The sequence below is a fragment of the Sceloporus occidentalis genome, unplaced genomic scaffold (genome assembly GCF_023333645.1).
Source record: "Sceloporus occidentalis isolate IW3139 unplaced genomic scaffold, rSceOcc1.0.p SCAF_3, whole genome shotgun sequence".
NCBI classification, from domain to species: domain Eukaryota; kingdom Metazoa; phylum Chordata; class Lepidosauria; order Squamata; family Phrynosomatidae; genus Sceloporus; species Sceloporus occidentalis.
The window spans coordinates 12,647,968-12,675,080 of record NW_028316983.1 but is presented as its reverse complement, the minus strand read 5'-3'; the positions used below and the strand labels follow the sequence as shown (position 1 = coordinate 12,675,080).

General features: G+C 40.4%; 1 protein-coding gene across 1 annotated transcript in view; it reads right to left on the bottom strand.

Moving 5' to 3' along the window:
• The window catches only part of LAMA5 (laminin subunit alpha 5), a 217,525-nt gene that overhangs the window by 52,618 nt on the left and 137,794 nt on the right, over positions 1-27,113 (bottom strand). The window contains exons 22-35 of the mRNA XM_089513322.1: positions 26,834-26,990; positions 23,214-23,343; positions 18,283-18,425; positions 17,760-17,866; positions 16,595-16,745; positions 15,286-15,446; positions 14,272-14,380; positions 13,296-13,393; positions 9,867-10,068; positions 4,228-4,354; positions 3,695-3,834; positions 3,041-3,156; positions 2,530-2,741; positions 1,437-1,641 (exon numbers count right to left, since the gene is read on the bottom strand). Of these exons, the coding sequence (XP_089369448.1) occupies positions 1,437-1,641; positions 2,530-2,741; positions 3,041-3,156; positions 3,695-3,834; positions 4,228-4,354; positions 9,867-10,068; positions 13,296-13,393; positions 14,272-14,380; positions 15,286-15,446; positions 16,595-16,745; positions 17,760-17,866; positions 18,283-18,425; positions 23,214-23,343; positions 26,834-26,990 (2,058 nt within the window). The remainder of the gene's footprint in view (positions 1-1,436; positions 1,642-2,529; positions 2,742-3,040; positions 3,157-3,694; positions 3,835-4,227; positions 4,355-9,866; positions 10,069-13,295; positions 13,394-14,271; positions 14,381-15,285; positions 15,447-16,594; positions 16,746-17,759; positions 17,867-18,282; positions 18,426-23,213; positions 23,344-26,833; positions 26,991-27,113) is intronic.

Below are 27,113 nucleotides of genomic sequence, written 5' to 3'. Positions count from 1 at the left end.
TCATAGCACTGGGCCATGGCAGTAAAAACAGTATGAAACTGGATTGTCTCTGGAGTCTGGAGTGAAGATGCAGCCTGAGTTGGGTCCAAGACACACTGCAGAAATAATCCAGTTTGAGACTGCTTTAACTGCCCTGGCTCAGTGCTAGGTAACCCTGGGAAGTGTAGTTTTGTGAGATTGAGCCTTCTTTATCAAAAAGAGCTCTGGTGCCACAACAAACTACAATTCCCAGGATTCCCTAGCACTGAGCCAGGAGAGTTAAAGCGGTCACAAACTGGATTATTTCTGCAGTGTTTTGGACCTTCGTTATTAAAAATGCTCAAGGTCCAATCCATACTGCAGAAATAATCCAGTTAGAGACCGCTTTAACTGCCCTGGCTCAGTGCTAGGGAACCCTGGGAATTGTAGTTTTGTAAGAAAGAGCTCTGGTGCCACAATGAACTACAATTCCCATGCACCTGAGGAAGTACGCTTAAGTCTAAGATGTTTATCACACTATGCTCTTAAAGAGCTGCTATTCCAGTGTGACTCCTCTAGCAGCCTCCTGTTGCATGCTGGGATTGGCAGTTTTAAGGAGCTGAACTTCTCTGCCTGAGAATTCTAAATACCCCTCCTTAAAACTGCCAATCCCAGCATGCAACAGGAGGCAGCTAGAGGAGTCACACTGGAATAGTACCTCTTTAAGAGCATAGTGTGATAAACATCTAAGAAAGCTAGACTTAAGAGGGAGTCAGGGGCTGAGAGAGAGAGCGCTTCCTGAGGGCGGGGGCGGCGACCACTCTCCAGTTCTCTCTCTGATTGGCTGAAAACTGTTAATGTGTGACACTCCAAAGGGTTGGTGCCAGCCTTGCTCTCAGAGTCAGGGCTGAGCTGAAATAGGCAAAAGTCACCAAAAATGCACTGAAATAGAGCCAGGCACCAAAATCACACCAAAAGCTCTGAAAAGTCCCCATTTTCGTGTGAAAGTCACGACATTGGCAACACTGAACCATGTACTACACTGAATGCAGCTGATCTTGTTTGATTCTGGAAGCTAAGCAGGTTTAGATTCAGTTAGTTACCTGAAAGAGAGACCTTCAGGGATCTCTAGTTAGGCCTAGGAAAGAATTCTACCTGAAACTCTGGGGAGCCACTGCCAGAGTTGAGAATTCAGGGCTAGACTCAGAATAGGGCACACGCACAAAAATCCCTATATCACCCCTACATACACCCCAGAACCCTGTATTATCCCCAAATACCAGTCTTTCCTCTTCAGTTGGTTTCAAAATAGCAACAAGAAGTGACACAATGCCATTCTGGGAAGGATTGCAGAGGGGGAAATATATTTCCATTTGCTTTGTGGGGATGGAAAGCAAATTGGTCCCTGGTTTCCACACAGTTGCCCACCCTACTATAGAGATAATATAGATACAGAACGAATGGGCAACCTTACTTACCTGCATTGTCCACTATCTATATTGCACCCTGGTTCCATCTGATCTCTGATTCCAGGACTAGAACAGTTGCAATCCTCACAGCCTACCAGTGGGTGACAACCAAAGGTCTGGGGCTCACAGACTATACACTCTGGTTTAATAGTGCGTGGTGGACAGATGCACTGTCCTGTAAGTTCATCACACAGGCGTGTTCCACAATTGCAGGCTGCAAGTTAAAGCAAGTAGGGATATATCATAGAGAGAAGATGCAAATGTACACACTGCCTCCTGATCCTACGCATAGCACATGGCTTTTCTGTGTCTTTCAACCAGGACATGTAAGGTACAAATAACACTGAATAAGCTACAGCTGCTATGCTATATCCATTCTCTCACTGTTCAAAAATATGAGAAGAACAGATTGGCATGATCTTTCTTCAGTCAGGGCTGCTAACATTAAGAAACATCTTGTTTCTCCCATTCTCTGACAACTAGGGGAGGATGTCCACTTCTGGTAGAAGCAAGAATATAAATGCCCTGTTCAATATGAGAAGGAATCTGGGGAGACAGACTTTTATTTTTATTAAACAGAACTTAAATTGACCACTGAAGTTCGATTTATGAATGTCTCCTATTCCCAAATTTGGAGTGCTAAGAAAGCACAATGCATAAAATGAACAAGTGAATTGCTGCAGATTCTGTTCTAATATTATTCTTCCAGGTGAAAGATTTTTAATCACCTCCCATGCATGAATACACACATAGCAAGCCGTGCTAGAATTCAATAGTCATATGAATTTTGCTTTAACTATTTATGAGCTGTCTGCTACTTTCACACTTATCTTTTCTTCCATAGAAATAATTCTGTAATAGATGTATGGAAGAAAAGACCCTGTTGAAAACAGACTTTGTAACTAAGACTGAAACAAAAACTATTAAGCAAAGCCATAACCTAGTATTCTGTCTGACCCACACATGTAATTCCTGCGTAAGAATCAAGATATTCCTGACCAATGAGGCTTAAATATCAACCCTGAATAACATGCAAACTTGATGTCGCCTGTGAGCCTTAATTGATATACATTCCCACCCATCCCACAGAGGAGAGACTTACGCCTACAGTTGGGGAAACCCCAGTAGCCAGTGGCACAGTGGGAACACTCTCGCCCAATGACATTGGACCTGCAAATACACTGGCCACCAAATGGCTCACATTGACTCCGGATGGCACCTGCTTCATGGCAGTTGCATGGCTGGGCCCCATTGTTGTAAAACAGAGAAATCGAGATGGCAGACTCCTGGCAGAACTTGGATGATGTTACAGGGCTGCAGAGAAAGCAAAGGTTTGTGCGTTGGGTCTCACAGGGAGAATTAATATATGCATTCATTAAAATCTAAAGGCTAACCTAGTTCATAGTTTCTTCTCTGAAGACCTGAGAGTTAGAGGCATAAATAAGTGAAGGCCAAGAGTCTGATGACCATAGCCTGTTATAGATTATCCTGTATTTCAATTTCAATCTGTGTTTAGGCAGATAAATTATATATGCATAAAATACATAAAAGTACAGGCTCATCTGTTTAAGGATTTGCAAAATTAGGAAAGTGAGGTGCATTTTGTATCTCACTTGATATAGAATCCATTGACTCCACAGTTGCTGATAAAATCATAGGATTTGTCCAATGGTTCCTCTGAAAGGTAGCTGGAGCCATAACTGTCTTCAGGAACTACAAGAATATAATCCTGTAATTAGACAAAGAAATTCAAATGCATATAACCAAGACAAAGAAATTCAAATGCATATAACCAACCCAAATGAATCACTCAGTTGTACAATTTCTCAATTCATAAATTCCTTATCAAGGTTCTTCACATTTCCTTCCATTTTTCATATAATACAACTTATATCATGAGTAATCAAAATGGATGTTTACTTGTACAGTACAATGCTTAAGCCACCACCTTGGATAAAGGGAAGAAGACAGTGTGAATCAGGTGATGGGTTAATTCACTTACAAAACACACTAACAGTGCTGTGTGTGCATAAAGCAGGCCCCAATTGGTTGCCTTCCCCAGTGCAGAACAATTTTAATTCTATTCAGACAAGTGAATATTAGCGTTAGAGGACAGCAAAGGCTTGCTAGCTGTGTGAATGGGGTTTGGTTTCATTTAAATTATATTATACATTGGATAGAATGTATTCTAAGTTTTCTTACTAAGTTTTATTATTGCAGGCAAGCCTCACTGATATGACCAGAGATTTTTAAGCTAAGGAACGTACCAACCAAAAGTGCCGGTTTTCTGGCACACGGATGATCACACTCAAGTTATTATCTGTAACATCCAGGACAATTTGATTCTCTGAAACCACCAGACTTCGACAGCCATATCCATGTGGGCAGAAAGTAGCATTAGCTTGTCCTGAAAAGCCAGAAAGGACATATCATTTTGACAACTTTGGCATATCTGGTTTTGCTTTTATATACTAGCAACATTCCCCTTTGTCTGCACTCACCTTCACACAAATGTTATGTTCTGAAGGAAGCATAGTAGAAAATAGTAGTACTGATATCCTCTATTTCATAACTATAAGCTTTAAATTCTAATCTATGCCATAGTAAATCAGTTATTTTTAAGGTTTTAGGAATAAATCTGTTCAGTGTTTAGACCTCCTGTTTTTGCATTGTTTCCTCTGCTGGTGACATAGGAACAGGTCTGGCTAATTTAGATATATTTTAGGTCTCTCTTCAAAGCTACTCCTTTAAGTATACCTCCCCTACACCAAGCCCCATCGCAAGCCCAGAGGTCTCTCACCCTGCCAAATCCGTCCACCGTTGATCAACACTTCCACAGGGAAAGTTGGGTGACTGGGCTGGTAGCAGTGCAGAATGAAAGCATACCGTCCCAGACTCTGGATGTGGCCATTTAATACAATGGCTGTCTAAAAAAGACAATCAAACAAAAAAGAAAACAAAGAGAACAATTAAGAGCATTACTGTTTACTTTATGCTATTTGAAGCAAAGGGTTCTAATTTAACCCACTGATACCAGAACAAGTCCTTCTAAGGGAACTGGTTGCGGATTTCGTAGTGCAGAATTTCCTGTCCCTTTCCAGGTACCTCAGTGAAACAGATCATTGTATCAGTTACCAGGAGCACATGTGGCAAGCTATTGCTTTCCTAGTGTATATGGGGTGCTGCCAAGATTCCCAGTCTTCAAAATCTTCGCCTTTTTGGGTGCCAGATCACTGTATGATACTGACTGGAAGCGGACATCCTGTAATATTTGGCATGCTTACTTGCAAACTATCTTGGCATCCCTGCCTGCTAATGCTCAGCCCTTGTGATGATGACAATTTAGTAATGAAGACATTGGAAGCCACAATGCCTACACAATCTGCTCCCCACTTTACTAAAATAAAAATTTTGTACCTACACCGTTCGTTAGAGGCTTTTTGATAAAGAAAAGAAAAAAGAAAAATTAAAGAAAAAAGCCGAGAGAAATAAAACAAAGAAAAAGGAAATAGAAGAAATCTCAAAGAAAATACAGGAACAGGAAAAAAAATTAACTAAAGACCCAGATAGCAGTAAAGCTAAAAATAAACTACAGATGTTAAAAAATCAACTAGAGGGCAAAATGTCAGAGGAATTGAGCAAAAAGTTAAGATTCATAAAACAAAAACAATTTGAATGGGGAAATAAAATTGGGAAATGGTTAGCTTATAAAGTTAGAAAGAAAAAGGAAAAAAATACAATAAACGAAATTCATGAGGGGGATGTAACCTATACAGGACAGAAAGAAATTAGAAATATATTTTTTAAATACTATGAGAAATTGTACAAAGAGACTATAGATATACAACAACACAATGAAAAAGTAATAAAGTATCTAAAGGGGACTAAAAAAATAAAATGCAATGAGGAAATTCTGAATAAGTTGAATGGAGAAATTACAGAGGGAGAGATAAATGAGACTATAGATAAAATGAAAGAGGGTAAGGCCCCGGGACCGGATGGATTCTCAAAAGGATATTATAAATATTTTAAAGAGGAATTAGTAGGCCCCTTAAGATATTTATTTAATGATATACAAAGGAATGGAATTCCAGAGACGTGGAAAGAAGCAAATATAGTTTTAATACCCAAGGAGGGCACAGATTTGACATCGACAAGGAATTATAGACCAATATCTCTTCTAAATTTAGACTACAAAATATTTACCTCTATTTTAGCGGAAAGAATTTAAAAAATCATAAAAGATTGGATAAGAGAGGACCAAAGTGAGTTTTTGCCACAAAGACAAATTAAACAAAATATGAGGGTAGTGATAAACCTAATAGAATATTACGAAAAGAACCCAGGAAAGGAGGCAGCAATGGTTTTCCTAGACGCTGAAAAGGCGTTTGATAGGGTGAATTGGCAGTATATAATACAATTAATAAAAAATCTGGACATGGGAGGAAATATAATAAATTGGATAGAGAAAATATATACCAATCAGAGGGCGAGTATAATTGTAAACGGGGCCAAAACAGAAACTTTTCAAATTAATAAAGGAACCAGACAGGGCTGCCCACTATCTCCACTCTTATTCATCATGGGTTTGGAGATATTATGCAACAATATAAGAGAAAATAATCAAATTAAAGGGGCTAAAATAAAGGGACAAGAATTTAAAATCCGGGCCTATGCAGATGACATAGTTTTGATAATTGAAGATCCTATACAGGGAATACCCAAAGTTTATGAAATACTACGTGAATATGGATCATGAGCAGGGTTAGAGATTAATAAGAATAAGTCTGCTCTCATGACATTCAACATGACAAAGCAAAGACAAGAACAACTGCAAAAAATATCAGAAATACAAATAGAGAAAAAAATCAAATACCTAGGTATAACACTAACAAAAAGAACAGTAGACTTATTTAAAAACAATTATGAAACGAGTTGGAGAGAAATAAAGTCGAAATTAAATAAGTGGACGAATTTAAGGCTTTCCTTCCTAGGGAAGATAGCATTAATTAAGATGAACATAATACCAAAGATACTTTTTATGTTTCAAAACTTACCAATTATAGTGAATGACTCAAATTTTGTAAAATGGAGACAGGACCTGACTAAATTCATATGGGGAGGAAGGAAAGCGAGGATAAAATGGAATTCATTAATCGATACCAGGGAAAGAGGCAGCTTAGCGATGCCGGATTTAAAAATATATTATCATGCATGTTGTATGGCATGGATTCGAGAATGGATAAAACTGGAAAATAAACAATTGTTAGATTTGGAAGGCTTTAACAACATCTATGGGTGGCATGGGTACCTTTGGTATGGAAAAACAGAAAAAAACAGACAATTTAATGAAAATATAATTAGAAGATCCTTGCTGAGAGTATGGAAACTATACAAAAAGAAAACATATACAAAGATACCAGATTGGGTATCACCTCAAGAAGCGTTTTACATCAGAATTGAAGCCCGAGAAAAGAGATGGCTGAAATATAAAGACATAATTTATACGGAAAATAAAAAAATACGCATGAAAAGTCAGGAGGAACTAAGGATGGAAGGGATAAACATAAGTTGGTTTCCATACTATCAACTCAAAGGTAGATTTGAGACAGATATGAACCAAGAAGGAATAACACAAATAAAAACGGAACTGGACATACTTTGGGAAAAAGGAGAAAAGGGAATAATCTCAAAATTTTATAAGGTCTGCTTGAAGTTACAACTAGAAGCTACTGAGACAATTAAAGGTAATATGATCCAATGGGCAAAGAATATAACACGAACTATTTCATTAACAAATTGGGAAAGAGCATGGGGAAAAGACTTGAAATTTACATCTTGTGTGGATATCAAAGAAAACTTTGTGAAAATGTTTTATAGATGGCATTTACCCCCCAAAAAATTAGCAAAAATGAATAAAGGTAAAAATGATAGGTGTTGGAAATGTAATGATGGCATTGGATCCTATTATCACATGTGGTGGACCTGTCCACGGATTAAAAAGTTTTGGATAGAAGTTCATAAAATAATACAAGATATATTGGATGTTAAGATGGAACTAAGGCCAGAAATGTGTTTGCTAAATATAATAGAGGATATGAATGCAAGAAAGAAACTGAAACAAATATTGTATTTAATTTCTACAGCGAGAATAAGCATTGCAAAGAGATGGAAAGATAATGAAGTTCCGACAATAGATGAATGGTTAATAAAATCCGCCGAGGTTATAGATATGGACAACCTGACAAAATTGCTGAAAGAAGAAATACATGAGGAAGATGATTTAAGTTGGAAACCTTTTATTGAATTTTGTGAAAAGAGATGGAAAGCATAAATACTAGCAAAACTGTAAATAAAAATTAATTAAAAATAGAATGGTGAAGAGATATAAGGCAACTAGTATAAAGAGAAAATATAGAAGCAAGGTTGATGAATGTATGCTATTATGTTTGAAAATGAAAATGGAAAGATACATTTAGGTGAGGGGAAAATTAGATGTACATTCTCAAAGATGAAATATTTCTTAGCATAAGATAAGAAATAGAAAGACTGAGATGGTTCTAGGGAATAGACAGTCAAGGAGGAACGAAGAAGAAAGCTGAATAAGCTATGTAAGAAGATGTGTGTAAGAGACATCTAGATGGTAAAAGAATATATGCAAAGGAAAGTGGGGGTGGTGGTGGAAGGGATGGTATATGGTAACATTGTAATAGCGGAAACGTAAATATATATGTGATTTATTTTAGATTTCAAATAAAATTTAAAATTAAAAAAAAAATTTGTACCTACAGAGACTTGCTTCTGCTGTTGCGGCTGCCTGCTTTGGTGAGAGAGACTGACTAATGTACCTACAGGATGATGCTTCCTGCCTAAAGTGACACTAGACATTGTGACCTCAGGTTGATGTTGCATGCTTTAAGTAGAAAGATTGGCTATTGTGACCTTATGCTGATGCTGACTCCCAGAAGATTGTCTAACCCAAGTAAGCTATGCGAACTGTGCAAGCAGGTTAACAACAGAGATAAATTCACTCCACCACTCTGTTCCCAGCCTTCATCTTTTTTCCTAGCCCCTAACTGCCAAGCTAATGCAAAAAACTATTAAACAAAGTCACTAATGCAAATAAACTCTTCCTCTGCACTAGACAGCAGTGATTGTTTTGCCACGATGCTAACAAGGTCTCCAAAACCGATAGGCAGAAACCTGCCTCAATGGCCTGGCTCACTACAGACCTCATATTAATGCTGAAGGAGAACTAAACATTGTGCCTATCCATCCATTGCTAATCACTTTTACAAAGAAAGTGTCCACTGCACACCACACAGAGTGCAGCTTTAATCAATAAAACTTTCTTCCTTTCTCTCCCTTTCTCTCAAATGCAAACCATCCCTTTCCTAGAACAGGCACCACTCTTCATGCTCACTGCTGGTGTAATGTCTACCTGCTGATCATTTCTCAAGTGGATGGGACAAATCATGGTGTTAGTAGCTACTGTTTGAGGATGGCAAGGCACTGGAGAGTGCCAAATGGAGAAAGGTAATTACTATGCCTACAGACAACTGTGAAGAATGAAAAATTCAAATGTTGAAACAGCACCACTGGCTGCCAGTTTGTTTCCAGGCACAATTCAAAGTGCTGGTTATGATCTCTAAAGTCCTATATGGTTCAGGCCCAGGCTATTTAGAAGACCATATCTCCCTGTATGAACTGGCTCAAGCTCTGAGATCTTTAGAAGAGGTCCTTCTCTCAGTCCCAACACCATCACAAGAGAAGACCTTCTGGGTGGCTGCCCTAGACTCTAGAATTCCCTTTCCAGGGAAACCAGAATGGCCCCCTCTTTGTTGTCCTTCCACCGGCAAGCTAAGACCTTTTTGTTTTTCCAGGCATTTTAAACAGAAAGCTTTTAAAGAATGTCCTAGGGTGGGGTATTGTTTTAATGTGTATGGTTTGTAAGTGCTTTTGTCTTTTTAATCATACTCTATTTTTAAACAAATGATCTGTTTTAATATTGCAATAGTTTAATTCCAATTTAATTATCACTTCGTAAATTTGCAATTAGAATCATAGAATCATAGGGTTGGAAGAGACCACAAGGGCCATCCAGTCCCACCCGCGCCATGCAGAAATCCAAATCAAAGCATCCCTGACAGATTTTTATGTTTTTAAGACTATAAGCTGCTTTGGGTCCCTATTTTGGGGGGAAAGTGGGATACAAATTAATGTAATAAATAATAAATATAATAAAATGTGGTAAATGTGATACACTTAGAATAAAATAAAAAATACACCTGCATTATTACCTCTGCTGAGTTCTACATACCAAAGGAATCCCAGAACTCATTTCCTTTCAGAATGCAAAAACAACAGCCCCCATTTTTCCATGATAAACTCTGGCATCAACCCCTTTGAAATTCCTCCACCATTAATTATTATACTCACCTGAGGAGCCTTTAGCAGGATGAGTTCTGCAGATGAATCTAACAGAGTTGGAGGCCGTAGCAGAGATGTTAGTGGGATACCTACTGGTGGGACACTAAAGGCATGAATCAGGGGGAAGCCTGGAGCAAGTGGTAGTAACTGCCCTTCTTCCAGTACAACTGACTGTGAAATCTTCTGATACCTTGATGGGATACAGGAGCTACTGTGGACAAACAGGAAAAACTCTATAACCAAGTAAAAGTATTCCAATATTTTCATTGGATTATAGCAAAGACGGGGGAAAATCATAATGCCCATAGTGTAAAGTATTTGATAGAGAGGATTAGGGGATGACTAAATAAATAGTGACGTTCAGCATTTTCACCTTGGCCCTTTTGATCTTCGGTACATGCTATATATCTTCCTCTGTTCCAAATACTCCTCACCTGTAATTATATGCTCAGGTAAGGGATAAGAAAAGGAACTACAAATTGGTATTCAGTAGTTGTACTGGAATTGCACAGACTACTTTTAAGAAAGAACTAGATCTGAGGGTTAACAACTGCCATTCCAGTAATCTACCATGATGGGATGTCCATTCTCTGAGCAAGAATATAACATTTCAGCTCTCATATTTTAGAAATAATGCTGGGACCTAGACAATTTCAGGGAAGAGGAGAGGATGATGGCTGAATGGGACATGCATATACACACAAGCTGTATACCACTGAACAAGCAGCTGCAGGTTGCTAGACCTAGCATCATATAACTGGGGGGGGGGGGGGGGGGTTTCCCACTTGGCAGATAAAACGGATTATATTAGCGCGATTCTGATTATGTTCCAGGAATAATTTGAATTTTTTTCCATCGTTTCCATTACCAAAAGGGGCAAATTACCTCGATTCATTTAGACCCTGTTTTCATTCCCATTTATTTTAAATCGCTTTATTTTAAAGTGGCTTAACTTGCTCCCCATTCCCATTTGTGTCCACAAGCTGTCAATCAAGCGCCTAGGCTTCAGACGTCACAAGTCTAGGTTTGTTTTTGTTTTTTAAGGGCAGCCAATGAAAATTGGCTGCATCCAAGGCTCTTCTGTTGTGTCTCCCCAGACTAGAAGGAGGCTTGGCAACTCAGATCAAGGAGGAGAAGGCAGTGGGCTTCATTATTGGGGAGAGAATCTTTGGGGAAGAGAGAAGATAAGGCTCGATTCCCCCCCCCCCTCAGATCCCCGGGTGTCCAGGCTCTCCTTTCCCCAAAATCGCTTTGCCTCCCCCATTGCTCCCTGGGCTGTCTGGGGGGGGGGGGTGATCAAGCAGGGATGTCCTGCAAAGCCCATCCCATAGTTCCTCTGGAAGGAGCCTCCTTTCCCCCAAATCGCTTTGCCTCCCCCATTGCTCCCTGGGCGGTCTGGGGGGCGATCAAGCAGGGATGTACTGCAAAGCCCATCTGCTGCTCAGGCGCTCAGACAGAGGTGAAAAAAGAAAAAAATAATAGTTTAAAATGGTGTTCAATGGCTCTCCTCACACATCGGTCTATGAATGAGGAGCAGAGGGGAGGTTGCAATCCACCGGGGGAAAGTCTATGTGAATTGAAGAAAATGGCGCTGGCGATGCAGAAAGAGACCAAAGAGGGTGACACCCCCAGGCCAGCTCCTTGAGCGCTGCTCCTCCCATCTCCAGGTTCCTGAATCAGACACCCTTCTCGTTCCCATTCGGATACAGCGAATCGTACCCCGCTTTCAAAAATAACCCGCTTTATAACCTACTTTTTTTTTTTAACTGGTTTATAGGCATCTAATTCGAATTATACGATATAATTCGATTTTGAATCAAATCGCAGTGGAAACGATTCCGGGGCATTGAGGAACTAATTCAGGCATCAGTGGGAATGACACCTCTTAATTCGCTTCATGATCCGCTTTATAGGCAAGTGGGAACACCCTCTAGGTTCTTTTTAATCCCAATATAAAAAATTGTGGGTTGTTTCTAGCACAGGCCTCAGCTTTTAAGAATCAGGAAGGACCACCGTTAGTCTCTGTCTATCTTTGTGGGCCTCAAGAGTTTATTTTCTTGTAGCATGCACCAACTGCTTCTAAAAGCTTAATTTATCTTTACCAGGCCCTGGCAAGAAAAGAAAGATGAATATAATAAACTTCCACTTGTCTAAGAGGAATATACTATGTCCAGAAGAAAATATTTGATATATACAAATAATTAATTCCAAGAGCAGTACATGGTGTGATTGTAAATGTTTGCTTGCTTACAGAATTCAAGAATTGTGCAAAAATATAAATCCATCTCCTCCTTGCAAGTAAGTGCACCTGTCCAAAATATTCTTTACACCACACTGAAAGATCTTATTTGAAAATAAATTGAAGCATCATATAATTGTATTTGTTCTCCCACATTATTAAACTTGCTTCTCCAGTTAATATCAAGATTATATTATTATAATCTATCTAGATTATATATTAACTATATTATTATATAGTTGAAGACCATCCTGTTCAGAGCAGCTTTCCCAGGCATTGCATAACTGTCACTTGCTATTTGATGTTCTTTTGTTGCCTGTTTTATTGAATCATTTCCTGTATTGCTATGTATTTTATATGTACTATCCTACTAGTGAGGCAGGCTAACTCCAACAGGCCTCCCTGGAAGAAGATTAACCATCCATTATGAAGCCAATCCCTCCTTCCAGTCCACCTGCCTTGGTCCAGGCCTTGGAGGTAGAGAGGAACTGCTGGACCTCATCCCCTTCCCCTCCACCACTCCCTTCTCCTTTTGTGTCATGTCTTTTTAGATTGTAAGCCTGAGGGCAGGGAACTGTCCAATTAAAAAGATTGTATGTACAGCGCTGTGTAAATTTACAGTGCTTTATAAATAAAGGTTAATAATAATAATAATTATAAGCTCCAAGAAAGATTCTTGACATTTCTTTATGTTACATAAAGTTACCATACATGCCAATAGTGCTATTTAAATAAATTAAAATATCACTTTGTAACTTCCCATCAAAACAACATGAAAAAAAAAGTTTCTAACACAAGTCTCTCTGGCATCCATACTGGGCCCCATTTGTCTCCAGCAATAATAAATAATAATAAAAGTTTTATTTATATTGCCCCGCCTCTCCCTTCGGATCGAGGTGGGTTTACAACCTGATAAAACCATAAATACAATCATAAAATGCAATACCATAAAATACAATACTTAAAATCACAATCCAGGAACAGTAAAAATTCAGAACATGCTACAGTGGTCAATTACAGGGAACCACTTCAGAAATGTTAAAGCTATTTATGGGGTTCAGCGAATAGCTCAGGAACACTTAATGCTAAAGCACTGTTGACATTTGATTTAATCAGTTCCCTAGGTGGGAGACTTCTGGAGGTTCCATAGAAGAACTGATTTTAATCATTAAATGCAATTGTTTTTAAAAAAATCTTACCTATTTGGTGATAATGTTCCATGGACACTTATACAATGGACCTTTGGCTCCACAAATTCCATGGTGAACTGTTCATATGGGATGAGGTACACTTTATACTAAAAGCACAGAAGAGGAAAGGGAGGGAAGTTAAAATTACTGTTGACTTTCTTTTTACTGAGAAAGTCTAAAGATTAGTACAAATACTGATTTTGTTCAAAATCTGTTAAACCAGTTGAACTTTTACTATTCAGACACAAAAGATGCAAAGAAGAGACACGCAAAACATCTCAAGCAAACATATGTGAAAGATCACATACTTCTGTGACTTTGCAAAATGTCTTTTAAGAAGTTTTCTGGTTACAGATGTAGTAGCTACAATCCATCCCACATTCCCAGTAAGAAATGTTACACTGCTCACACAAACAGACCACTCTCACAGTTGTTATGATGCTTGCAGTGATTCTCACTGACATCAAATACTGGTCAAGATAAAACTCAGGTTTGCCACAAAAGAAAACATACATATTTCAGAAAAAGTTTCATGTCAGCAATGTGACTTTTTACTAAACTAAAGATTTCCCCCAAAAAACTAGAGTTCTGCAATTCTGATGAAAAATGGACCATGGACTAAATGGGAAAGATGGGGGTGGGATGCAGGAGAAGAATTTATTAATAAAATGTCGCTTTGAAGTAAAGTGAGAGTGAAAAGATGGATATGAAGTAGGGACAGTGCCAGTTTCTATACTGCAGGAGACAATTTTCAGACTGACTGCTTCTGTAAAGTCACCAGATTTTTCTCTGACCATCGGAGTGGCAACACAGAAACCTCTTTCAGATCTCATCTCAGCTATCCTGCTTCTAGACTCAGGCTGGGAACAAATTCAGTCTCTTGGATCCAATCTTTTCTCACTTTGGAATTTTCAGTTTTGTTGTAGATTTTAATTTATGCATTTATTTATCACAACAGCTGTCATGCTCAACTTCAAAGGCTTACCAGGAAGAAATAGGCTTGATCTGCCATGAATCGAATTGTAGCCTCCGTGACAAGTTCAAAAGCGGCCAAGCGGTTTAGTGAATCTAAAACTATCCCACGACAAAGGAAACTGAAAGACAAAAGCTTTGGTCAAACTCAAGGATGGAGTTATCCTGCCAATTCCCCCCCCCCCCTTGGTAGTTTTAATACAGAGCCCTTATAACCCTTTGATTTGCTTTCTTTGAGTAATGGCAGGGGGTGCTTCCTAAGGATATCCCAGGGCCTCATTTCCTATTGTAAAGGTCACAGTTTGAATGCAGTTTTGCAAAAAGGAGTTCCCAGATAATGTCATCAATCTGTCATTTATATAAATATTGTCTGGTTGTTTAAACAGGGCACCAGGGCTCAGGATGCTCATTCTATTTTCAGCTCAGTCATGCCCTGTTCTGAGGATGTAGACTCTTGGCACTGCCATGTACAGTACAAGGGATCTAAACAAGATGTGCTTTTCACCCAATGACTGCAAATGCTAACATAGTTCTAACTATTAAGACACCAAAGCAACAAGTGCATAGACTGTATAAACCAGAATAACCAGCCGCTGCCTCTACATCCCAACCAAACTCATACTATAAGCCATGAATCTTGACCACTGTGGTCACTGCCAGTGCTGGAGACTACTGTGATTTCTATATTAGAATCCAGTCAATTTCTCCACAAAGTCTACATCAAAAACCTTAGAAGTACGCAGTGATTGATGTGGCCCTGACATCTCTCACTCTTCCTTTGATCTGCTTTTTTTGAAGCAACGAATGGATGTTTGTGCTGCCCAGTACATCTTTGTTTTGGTCAAACTGTTAATTGATGAAAGTTGAGTTGTTATTCTCAGCTCAGGAATGCTTACTTCAAACCTTGACAATCAGTCTTCTAATATAACAGTAGAATGGAAAGGCTGCTTTTACAAACTATAAATCATAAATGAAAAATATTTTCTTATATGATGTTTACATTATCTCATCTCATGAGGCAAAATACCTGTACTTGCAGGTGTATAAAAGGAGAGTGCCCTGCTGAGCAGCATGCTGTGGTGAGCTCACTGCTACGTGGATCGTCTGTGGAATCTCTTCATTGGCATATTCCACCAGAAGGGCATACCTCCCTGGCTGAGGGATAGCAACCAACAACTGCACTTCCACCTGCACACATGGGGAAAAAAGGGGTTTAAAGAGAAAAGCACTCTAGGCTGGTCTTAGAAGGTCTGCATCTCTATTTTGAAACCAAGGCATGGATCCCATCCTGACAGAAAGGCATGGTACAATCTAACAAATAAATAAATGTGCTGTAGAGTCAAAATTGGAACTGTGGAATGGGAGCAGGAAGTAATTTTGGGTGGAGTCGAGGTGGAAAAAATGAACCGACTTGGACCCAAGCTTCAAAACAACACCTTATAACATTAAATGCCTAATTTGCTACATGTTGATTTTCATAGGAAAGTTTTCTTCTTCAGAAATTTTAGTCAAATAAATTTATTTTATATTCTAGCAATCTAAATTGGATGATGGCTCACATAATAGTGATGAAATGCTTTGTGCTACCATTTTACTACAGTAAATTTGTTATTACTAATTAATATAAACAGCTTGAATACAGAGCACCCATCCTAACTGCCAGCTTGCCATCCACAGTTTCAGCTACTCATATTGTACTTATTCACTACTTCTGTTGTGCATGAGATGTGAGGCTGAAGAGATAATTAAGTTCTGAGTGGTGAACAAACAGGATCCCTAGATCTTTTTCACTTTTTCAAACTAAGTCCTACCCATCCTATATTTCTATATTTCGTTTTTCCTGCCTAGGAGTAGCTCCTTACAACTCTGTATAAATTTTGTTATTATGTTAGTTTGTCATTTTGTTAGTTTTGGCCCAGTTCCCTAATCTTTCAGTTATCTTGAATTCTGGTTCTGTCCTCTGAGGTATTAATTACTGACCGATTTGGTATCATCTGCAAATTTGATAAGAACTCTTTCTATTCTATCATTAAGTCATTTAGAAACATATTGGCAGAACCCTGAGGCACCCCACTAGTCACTTTGGGATGAAGAGCAACCATGGGTGACCACTCTGAGTTTGATATGTAAGGCAGTTACAAAGCCACCTAACTACGAACAGTAGCACTGTCTAGCTCACAGTTCAGCAGCTTGCCTGCAAGAATATACTACTTGGGCCCCTATAAAATGATCAACAGGGAGAAAATAATTTCTCCTTCCTGGGAAAGAGTGTAGTGATGTGTTGTGAAAAATATGTCCTGAAGCTACAAGCTTTAAAAGTGAATGGGATCACTTACGTCACTGCCGCTACACACCACCATCTCAGGGTATACAAATGAGATCTCCTTAGGACACGGTCTTGGTAAGTTGTTGTCCAGTTTACACACAGCATCTTCTCCCGATCCAAAGGGGAACTGTTCCACAGGCATATATTTATAGAGGAGGCAGCTATAAAGAATGAGAATGAGGTTTTTTCCCCCATGTACTTTATTTTCTCAGAAAGATTTTATACATTGGAGTAGGGTGGCAGAGATTTTTTTTTCTGCTCTTGAGGTCCACATTACCTTGAAGGTAATCTATCGAGTGCCACTTGCCAGCAGTTGGCAAGGCTAGTCATAGTGTGGGCATGGTCAGAGCTAAGAGTTGAGGAGCACATTCCTTTTTCTCTCTCCCTACAACACCTCCCTCTCTTCCTGCATCTCTTTCCCCACTACTCTTGCTGGAGGTCTGAACTGCTAGCCTGCAGATACTTCTCAAATTAGCTCAAAGGCTCCAGGTCTCATTTCAATCATTACCCCAATATAGGGAAGGAAAGTGCCAAAATACTCTTTTAAGTTAGTTTGGCAAAGGGACAGAAGTAAAAACTGGGAAGAAAAAGCCACAAAGTGACACAGTGGTCAACTTGCCAGTCCCCCTTCCCAAGGTTTTCAGGGCTAGCTGGAAAACCCTGACTACTTTCACAAGTTGGACAATGGAAAGCAACATACATTAAACATGTACACTGAAATCCTCCACACAGTTACACTTCATAAATCCCTATGACATCATAAATCTGAAGTAGACTATGTGAAGGATTGCAGACATTTTTCCATCCCATAAAAACCCAAACTTTAAGAAGGCTTCTGAAATCAACCCAACTTTCACTATTCTCCATTCAGACAATCCTACACGGCATTACCTGTTCCATCATTTATTACTGTCAATCACAAATGTCAACTACTATTTCAAAACAGTTGATATTCTATATTAATTGCATCACTGAGGAGGCATCAATCCAGTTCCACTATCCATTTTGTACTGTTACTACTACCAGTCAGAGAGATATAGCAGCTACAAGATTTTGCTGTGAATTCTCTTTGAAAGCTAATGTGCACTGTTCAATGGTACTCAAGTAATACTAGCACAGTACACCATCCACAGTACAAACACATCTCATGACAAACATATGGATAAAAAACTTACTTTTGACTGGTTTGTTCGGGAGTTGGGCTGTAGGTACAAGGATCTGAGACTTTCAGCTGCAATATAGGAGCCTCGTAGTATGAGCTGGGCAGCAGGACTAGGTAATCCTAGAAAGAAGGATAGAAATATAAAAGTTAACTTTGGCCCGGTACAGACAGGCACAAAGTGCTGGCCTGTGGGCAGAGGCGTGGTGGAGCATCTGCACTCGATGCTGTGACTCCGCCCCCTCCCGCCATGATGCCACACACCATTCTAGACAGTGTGCGGCATCATGGCACAACCCTGTCACTGCATCTAGGCCGTCACAAAGCCATGCCGTCATGGCTGTGGCTCCTTTTAGAGGGCACAAAAAGGAGCTGCTTTCTGAGGCTCTTTTTTCTGCCTTCTGGAGGCCAGATCAGGGCTGTGGCATGCGGTGGCCACGGCCCTGATCTGGCCAGTAAAGGAGTGGCTGCATGCTACCTCTCAGTGGCTGTTTGTACAGTCTCTTTATCATCATCAAAGAGGAGAGATGTAGCCTTACTAGTAGCACATCCTCGGCTTCAATGATCAGCGACCACACATGAGGACTCAGCACAAATGGCTCCCCAAAGCTGTTGTAAGGAACAGTGACAAAAGATGGCTCTTTCGTGGGCACAAACACAATCTGCTTAGTCTGCTCTGTGCCTAAAATTGGGAAAAGAAAAGTAAACTTTTAGTCAGATCTGGAAAAGATACAAGATTTCTTACCTGGGTCTGAGAATAAGTCAGAAAGAAGCCATAGGTGCAATAGCAATAAGATTTACATTTCTATACTGCTTCATACTGAACCAAGTAGTGTCTAAGCAGTTTACAACATGTAAACTAATTGTCCCCAACAAGCTGGGTATTCATTTTAGCAACCTACAGAAGGATACAAGGCTGAGTCAGCTCTGGAGCCCTGGGAAGAAACTCACAACCTTGTGGCTGCAATACTGGCTGCAGTACAGGCATTTAACCAATGAACCATCAGGGCTCCTCATGTTCCCTGGGTTCAGTTCTCCTGTCCCCTGGGATTCCATCAACGCTGCTAATATCCAGTCTAGCTACACAAAAATAATGAAAGCAGGAAGTCTCCAATGAAATCCCAATGCATTTGGAATGAAGATTCTTTTTGGTTGGGGAGTGCTATGTACTGCTCTCTTTGCTGCAAAGTAGATCACTCTGGAACAATGAAGACAAGAATACAGTGCCTCTAATGAACTACCTTCATGCAAAGCACACTGAGCATAATAAACTACCTATTTCCATTCTGTATCAGTGACTACCTTCAAGTTCACATATACAGTAAATGGATTCAGTGGGTATTACTCTCCCAATGGTGCTGGCAACAGGTTAGGAAACACAAACAAAGCTGGTCTGCCTAGAGATTGTTAATATTCATTATTTTATTTTTGACTTATTTTTTAAAAAACCTTATTGTTAACTGCCTTGAGAGGAATTACAAAAGAAGCTTATGGGATGTAAATGGCATCAATATTTACACAGAAATACATAAAGGATTAGGAAATGGAAGTCGTCTATAATAAATTAATCTCTCTCTATTGTTCCCTTTCAGTCTTTGTAGAGAATATTAAAAAACAACAACAGTAATATCCATTTAGTAAGGGGGAAAGAGAAAGGATAATGTCAATGATTGTAGCTCTTGTAAAGTAAATTAATAAATAAAAGCAGATGATTATTATAAAAACTGTGAAACCATAGAAAATTGAAAGACCTAAAAATATTTGTTTGTTTGTTTCAGTTAAATCTTTACAGTCTCTCAAAAATGGGATCTTACAATAGTTTAAAAAACAATAACAGCTAAAATCTACATAAGAGCATTAAATGACAGTACAGTGGACCCTTGTTGTACGCTGGGGTTTGGTTCCAAGATCCCCCATGTATAACAAAATCCGTGGATACTCAAGTTCCATTAAATATAATGACATAGCAAAATGGTGTCCCTTATAAAAATGGAAAATCAAGGTTTGATATTTGGAATTTATACTTTTTTGGAACATTTTCAAACTGTGGATGCTTGAATCTATGTATAAAAAATCTGTGAATAAGAAGGGCCGACTATTATTTTTAGAAAAAACATGGTTAAAACAATTTTAAAAACATTTTAAAAAATTGTTACAATATAATTTCATTTCAAAAATAAAGCACACCACATATAGCACACAACATTACACACATTCTATGGAGCAAAGCAGACTGGTGGCTAGAATGGTCTCTGGCTGCTCCAGCCGTGATCGGACCCCAATCAGTCTGGGACCATGGCGACCGAATGGAGTGCTCCCGAAATGGGCTGCTGCCTTGGTCCCAAATAGGCTGCCGGCAGGAGCAGTTTTTTAACACTCCTTTTGCTGGTGGCTTTGGGCTGCCTTAGGCAGCCTTGGAGTGGCTTCTGGCCACTCTGGGGGCATGCGGCATGTAAACACCACACCCCAGAAGTGGCCAGAAGCTGTGTATTTGGCCTGTCTGTTTTGGGCCTACAATTCCATAAATAAAATTCAGAAGGCTTGCCCAAATAAGAATGTCTTCACCTGCTGATGGAAAGAGAGGAATGAGGCAGCCAACTGGGCCTCTACAACCTAGAAGCTGCTGCGGAGAAACTCTCTCACAAGAGTTCACCATTCAACCTCTCCAACCATACCTGCAAGGGTGGTGGGACTCTGAAAAAGCTCTCCCCCTTGAAGACCTGGCTTATATAAGGAGATACAGGGGCTGTTCAGACAGCCCCAAAGGGGCAGCATGGAACTGCCCCTGTTTCAACCAGGTTGGAGCCATGGTAACTGCATGCGGCGGCCCCGATCTGGCCTTTCCAGGGTGCAGAAAGGAGCTGCAAAAAGCATCCTGGAAAGGGGCGCCATAGCCATGTTGCAATGGCTTAGCAGCACTCCTTCAGTGCTGCATCCTATGGATGCAGTGCTGGAGGACCGCCATGATGCAGCCCGCCATGTGGAGTGGTACACAGCGTCATGGAGCCCTGGGAGGCAGAGTTGTAGCATACGTCATGTGGACATGACACCCCGACTCAACCCCCAGGCCAGCCTTAATGGCCAATTTGAACAGGGCCACAGTCTTTCAGATAGTCTGGACCCAAGCCATGTAGGGCTTTAAAGATCAAAACCAGCACTATGAGTTCTGCCTGGAAATGGATCAGTAGCCAATGGAACTGTGGAAAACATAAGTGATACAGTGAATCTCCCTTGACCAAAGTGCTTAGGACAAGAAGTGCTTTGGATTTCAGATTTTTTATTTATTTTTTAGTTTTTTGGATTTTGAAATATTTGCATATACATAATGAGGTATCTTAGAAAAGGGACCCAAGCCTATACTTTACATTTATTTATATTCCATATATACTTTATACACGTGACCCAAAGGTAATTTTATACATGATATTTTTAATAATTTTGTGCATGAAACAAAATTTGTGTACACTGAGCCATCAGGAAATGAAAGTGTCACTATCTCAGCCACACATGTGGACAGTGTTGGAGTATAGGCAGCCCTTGGTATCTGTGAGGGATCCATTCCGGCAACCCCCACCCTGGTTACCAAAATCCATAGGTGCTCAAGTTCTGTTGTCCCCAATGGCTGTGCCACCATTAGGGACAACAGAACTTCAATGGCACTGCATGAATGTGGTCACATCGCCATTAGGGACAGCCCCCGCTGTCCCCAGTGTCAGTGCAGCCACATTAGGGACAATGGGACTTAATGGTGGTGAAGCCATGTGCATGCACTGTCATGGGACAATGGGGACTGTCCCTAATGGTGGAGCAGCCACATGCATATGCCGCCAACGTGGGTTGTGAGAACCCTATATAGTGGGATGCTAAATCTGACAAACATGAATAGCTTGAAGCCTAATCTTTTCCTCACATGAATATTATTTAACTAGTCAGCCTTTAGAAAGAAAGCTATTTTCAAGAAACCAAAGAGATTTCCCCAAGGGTTTGGGTGTTTGGGTTTGTATGAGAGCAAAGTGTCAGCACCATTTACACATGTACACTAAATCAGCTAAGAAGGGCTGGCAATTTTTTTTCCATCAAAAAAGCAAAATCTTGTTTGACTAATTTAGACAAGAAGACTGTGCTCTTGATAGTCTAACTAATGAGGCAAAGGATCATATAGGCTACATCTGCACTGAAGAATTAATGCAGTTTGAGAGTGCTTTAACTGCCATGGCTCAAAGCTATGGAATTCTGGGATTTGCAGTTCTATGAGAGCTATGTTAGAGAGCTCTGGTCCCACAACAAACTACAAATCCCAGGATTCCATAGGATGGAGTCGTGACAGTTAAAGTGGTGTCAAACTGCATTTATTTTGTGCTGCTGCAGCAGCCATAATCTCTTGAAGCTTTCCATTTCTGATACCTCAGAATACCATCTCAGAAACTCAGCACAACCAACTAATTCAAACTTAAGAATGTTACTAGAAGCACCACAGCTGCATGTATTGTGCATGCTTTCTGTCCCTACTATGACATGCCTAAAGACAAAATTTTCATTTTCTCCACTCAGGAGATGAGCAAGACATTTCCTACCATTTCCAGTGGAGTAAAGCTGCCAAGAAACAGAAATAGCACAGGAAACTTCTGCATCCTTTCCCATGCCCACTGTAAGATGTGTGGAGAATTCCTTTCATGATATCCCTGCACAAGCATCAGAAGCATCAAGTCTATTTCTAACTACCTGGCTCTTGTAAATAGCCAGTAGCCTGGTCACCTGTGAGCAGGCTTCAGAGGTTTTACAGCAGCCTGCTCTTCCCTTCCACATGTATGCACCTTTTTGTTGCTATGAACCAAAGACTAACTTAGAAATGTGTGGGCATGCAGGCTAGTAAAACCTATGTGGGTTTGTTGTTTTGTGGACATTTGCAACCGTGAATTACTCATAGTAAACACTCTCACAAAATTTTATCAAGTATCAGAAACTTCAGTGGGATACTTGTGAGAGTGCTTCTGTGTCACTCCACCCCTTTGTGCGCCAGATCAGGGCTGTGGCAACTTCACGCTGTGGCCCCGATCTGACTTTTTCCCAGTGCAAAAAGGAGCAACAGAAAGCCACTCCTTTTTGCATTGGGGAAAGGGCGTCCCTTTTGCACAGCTCTTCTCTGCTCCTGAAGCATGTGGTGTCTGGTTGCTGAGCCACAGGGGCATTCCCATGCTGCCCACAGTCTGCTCGGGTGGGTGGCATGAGGGCAGATTGGGGGCTGTGTCAGGGCATGTGGTCACCACACCCCACACCACCCCCAAGCCGGCTCTTATTGCTGGTCTGTTTTGCCCCTTAGCTTCAAAGGTTCTGCTTGATTATTCCGCCAATCTTTTCTCTCTCCCTCCCCCCTCTGCCCCGCCTGTTATGGTGAAACAGACTAACAAAGCTATCACTTTGAAAGCTTTTTTCCCTAAGTAAAGGTGTGGATGAAATCTGGGTTCCTTACCTTTCCTTCGTGGCTGAGAAGCTGTCATTTTGCCATACACAGTGGCAACTCCCGAATTAATATACCTCAGAATAACATGGAAAAGATAGAGCTCCCCTTCTTTCACATGCACGGTGACTTTAATTTTGTTCTGCAAAAGGCAAAAAGCACATTGGGTACACATCACTGCAGGGCAGATTCCAAGGCTGCTGCCTGCCTTGCTTTTCTATCTGTCTGCCTTTCTAGATGCCCTCCCCTTTGTGACTGTCAGTATTCCTAGGGATGAACTGCTTGAGGAGATCCAATGTCTATAACATGGATGGTGGTGGCTCTTGGGAAGGGAGGAGGAAATGCTGTTTTGCAAAGAAGCTAAGATCAGCTCCTTTACAGATCAGTTTTGGAAGGGGGTTAGTCTAGAAGTGAAAAATGCACTTACAGTTGCCATAAACATTAAACTTTCCTTCCTCAAGGCCTGAGACCCTCCCTTCCACATTTGCAGGCCCCTGGTGGATGTAGCAGAAGACGAGGCGGAACAGGTCAGGGGAGGTCACACTGAGGGTCACCACTACCTTGGGCTGGTGGGAGAGAAAGGGGAGAGAAGCAGAGCACACCTTAAATAACCTCCACCATCACCTGCCACCAGCCACCATCTCAAGCACAGCACTCCTAGATTCCTGCTCCCCAAAGCATCATGCCAAAGCAGGTGAAAAACCAAGCCAGCACCATCCTTCTATTGCAGAATGGCCAATCATTCTGAAAGGATGTTTTGGAAACATATGGCCAATCGTTCTGAAAAGATGCTTTGGAAACATTCACTACATGGCACATTCCACCTAGGTCATCCAGCCTTGCCAGAAAGGCATCCACCACAGTCAAGAGCCAAAGGGAGGGGAAAGAGAGAAGCTGAGAGAAGACAACATCTGAAGAGAAGCAACACAGAACGGGGCTCTATGCTCTACAACCACAAGTTGTCGTGATGTTTTAGATGTGTTTAAATTGTGTGTGTGTGTTGTGTGCCTTCAAGTCATTTCTGACTTATGGCGACCCTATCATGGGATTTTCTTGGCAAGATTTGTTCAGAGGAGGTTTGCCATTGCCAGAAATTTGTGAAAAATAAGTCTACCAATAAATACTGGCCAAGATGATTATACAAAACCACTAGGCTTCAGAGTCACAATGCATTATAATTAGAGCTTGGGGAAGTTTTTTTTTTAAAAAAAACAACTTCCATAATCCCCTAGCCAAATGTTTAGCAGCCATGTTGGGGGGGATTCTGGGAATTATAGTCCAAAAAAGTAATTAAGGTAATTGAGGTCTTATCTTAATAGCAGCTACTGGAAAACAACAAGAAGGCTGAAAGAGGATTACTATCCCATCCCCTGCCTGCGGGCCTCTCAGAGGCATGTGAATGACCACTGTGGGGAACAGGACTATCTGAACTTTGTCTGATCTAACAGAACAATTTCCAACTTGAAATTATGGGAATGATCCAGAAACACAATTCTTAAAACCAACCAGAGATGATTTACAGATAAATTGAGAGAAAGAGATGGGCATGATGTGTTCAGGAGTGTTATTTTCCCCCCCTGAAAACAATAAGTATCAGGATTCATTATTTTCTTCCAAACATATCATGTAGAAATGGCTCTAGTTTGAAAACAACAAAGCTCTCAAGCACATTAAAACTGTACAAAGGCATTCAAGTGTCTCAACAGAAATAACTTCAGCAGTAAGAAATAATTCAAAGACATAGTCATGTTAGTCTGCAATATCAGTATGCAAAAAGATCTTGTAGACCCTTTTGAGACTAACTGAGCAAAAGGCATTGTACCATAAGCTTTCATAGACGTGGTGTATTTCATCATGATCTACTCCACACATCTGAGGAAGTAGACCAAGGAGTTTATAGCATGCACTTTTCAGCCCGATCTGGGTACAGGATGGGATTGGGCTGGAATGAGGGAAAATGGATTTTATCGTACACGAAATTGCTGGTGCTGCTGCACTGCCACCCAACCATCACCCATTCCTGAGCCATGCTCTGCTGGGCAGTTTTGGTACGACGGAAAGCTTCCGTGGTACCAAAATCACCAGGTGAAGCATGGCTGGGTGGTGGGGTGATGGTCAGGCAGCATCGCAGCAGCAATTTTGTGTGTGATAAAATCCGTTTTTCCCCATTCCAGCCCGATCCTGTCCCGTGTCTGGATCAGGCTGAAAAATGCATGCGATAAACTCTCATGCCTATGAAAGTTTATGCTACAATGTCTTTCACTCAATTAGTCTCAAAGGTGCTACAAGATCCCTTTGTAGTAAGAAATAATGTTGGGACAGTGAGCCCCAAATTTAGTTAGTTTCCTTTTAGAAGGCCAAATTGTTGGAATATGCAGATGGAAAGACTGGGAGCTGCCCACATCAATGAGCTAGTATTCAAAATCCATGCAAATCAGGTTACTCCATGCAAAGAGAACAGAAAGATTAGTTATCAAGCACTAGCTTAAGCTACATTTCCAAAGAGGCTATATAAGTCTGTATTCTAGGCTATATTTCAGAAAGTTAGAGGTTACTACAGCAGAGAAACAGAAACTATCTACCTTATCAGCTTATTTGCTTCTTTATAAGAACTAAATTTTAGAATGAACAATTTTGTGGAAATCCTCCTTGCCATCCCATGAATGAAGCAAACAATACCCTTCCTCTAAGAAATCTATTCTAGGCTATACAACAGAATTCCCAGTGAACCGCACAGACCACACATGTCGATACCCTCTCTATCTGTCAATTCTTCAGACTTCAGAGAGGTACTGTATCTCCAGAGAGCAATCACAGCAGATGCTACAGGCTTAGTCTCTAGTCATTCAGCCATACCAAGTCATGCAAGAATTCAGCTACCCTCTTCAAACATACAAAAGAACAACCACAGTCACATGCTGTACTGGAAAATGTTTTAAGAGGGTTTTCCTTTCCTTTGAGGAGCAGAGATGTTGCACGAAGCTGCAACAGGGAGAGAGAAAATGGGCAAATATCCCCTTAGGAGACTTGCTTACATTGTTTGTTTGTTTGTTTATGACAACCCATTACATCATTCCTGCTTATCTCTTTTTTCCTAAAAGAATTCAGGCTGCCATAAATTAAGTGATTCTAGGTGGGACCTTGCCTATCATCCCGCTGCTCTCTTCCTAAACCTAAAGAACATTAGCACAAACATAGTTTTGCTGTAGACAAATAAACACCCAAATGTATAGCAACTGCTTACATTAAGCTCTGTTTGGCCTTGTACTGTTGGGAACCCTCTTGACATAAAAGGTATAAGAGAGCCCTCATTTTCAAAGCCACTTCCAATGTTACAGATTTCCAGCAGGATAAATGCTTCTGTGTAGAGGAAACTATGAAAATCACAATAGCTCATGCACTTACTTCATTGAAAAAAAAAGCATATTGTACACCTGTTGGAACACCTGCAGCTGACTGCAATGTCCTAGGATGCATACATAGACCAAAATGGTAATGGGTGTGTTTGTCATATGTGATAAGCTGCACATGACTTTTATCCTTTCTGCTACACAGAAATGTTTTGATAATATGAAATCTGTAGCATTCAAACCTACATTCAGTATCTGCCAAAAGGAAGGACTAAGACCTACCTGGATGGACGACATTTGTGTGTATCCTCTCCAGCTGAAATTCTCAAATTCCAAGGGATCATAGCCAAAGCGTACAGGTCTTCCATCTAGTGTAGTTCCATCTTCCAGCTCATATTTCAGGTGGTGAAGGTCTGGGATATAATGGTCTGTTGCTGGCCTGTGGATAAAAGTTGGACACTTAAAAGCCTTGTTTCTATCTGTGCCATACAGTAATAGTAAGCTCAACATGATCATATTTAGAATCAGCTGAGAAAACAAATCTCTTTCTACTATGTGTTGA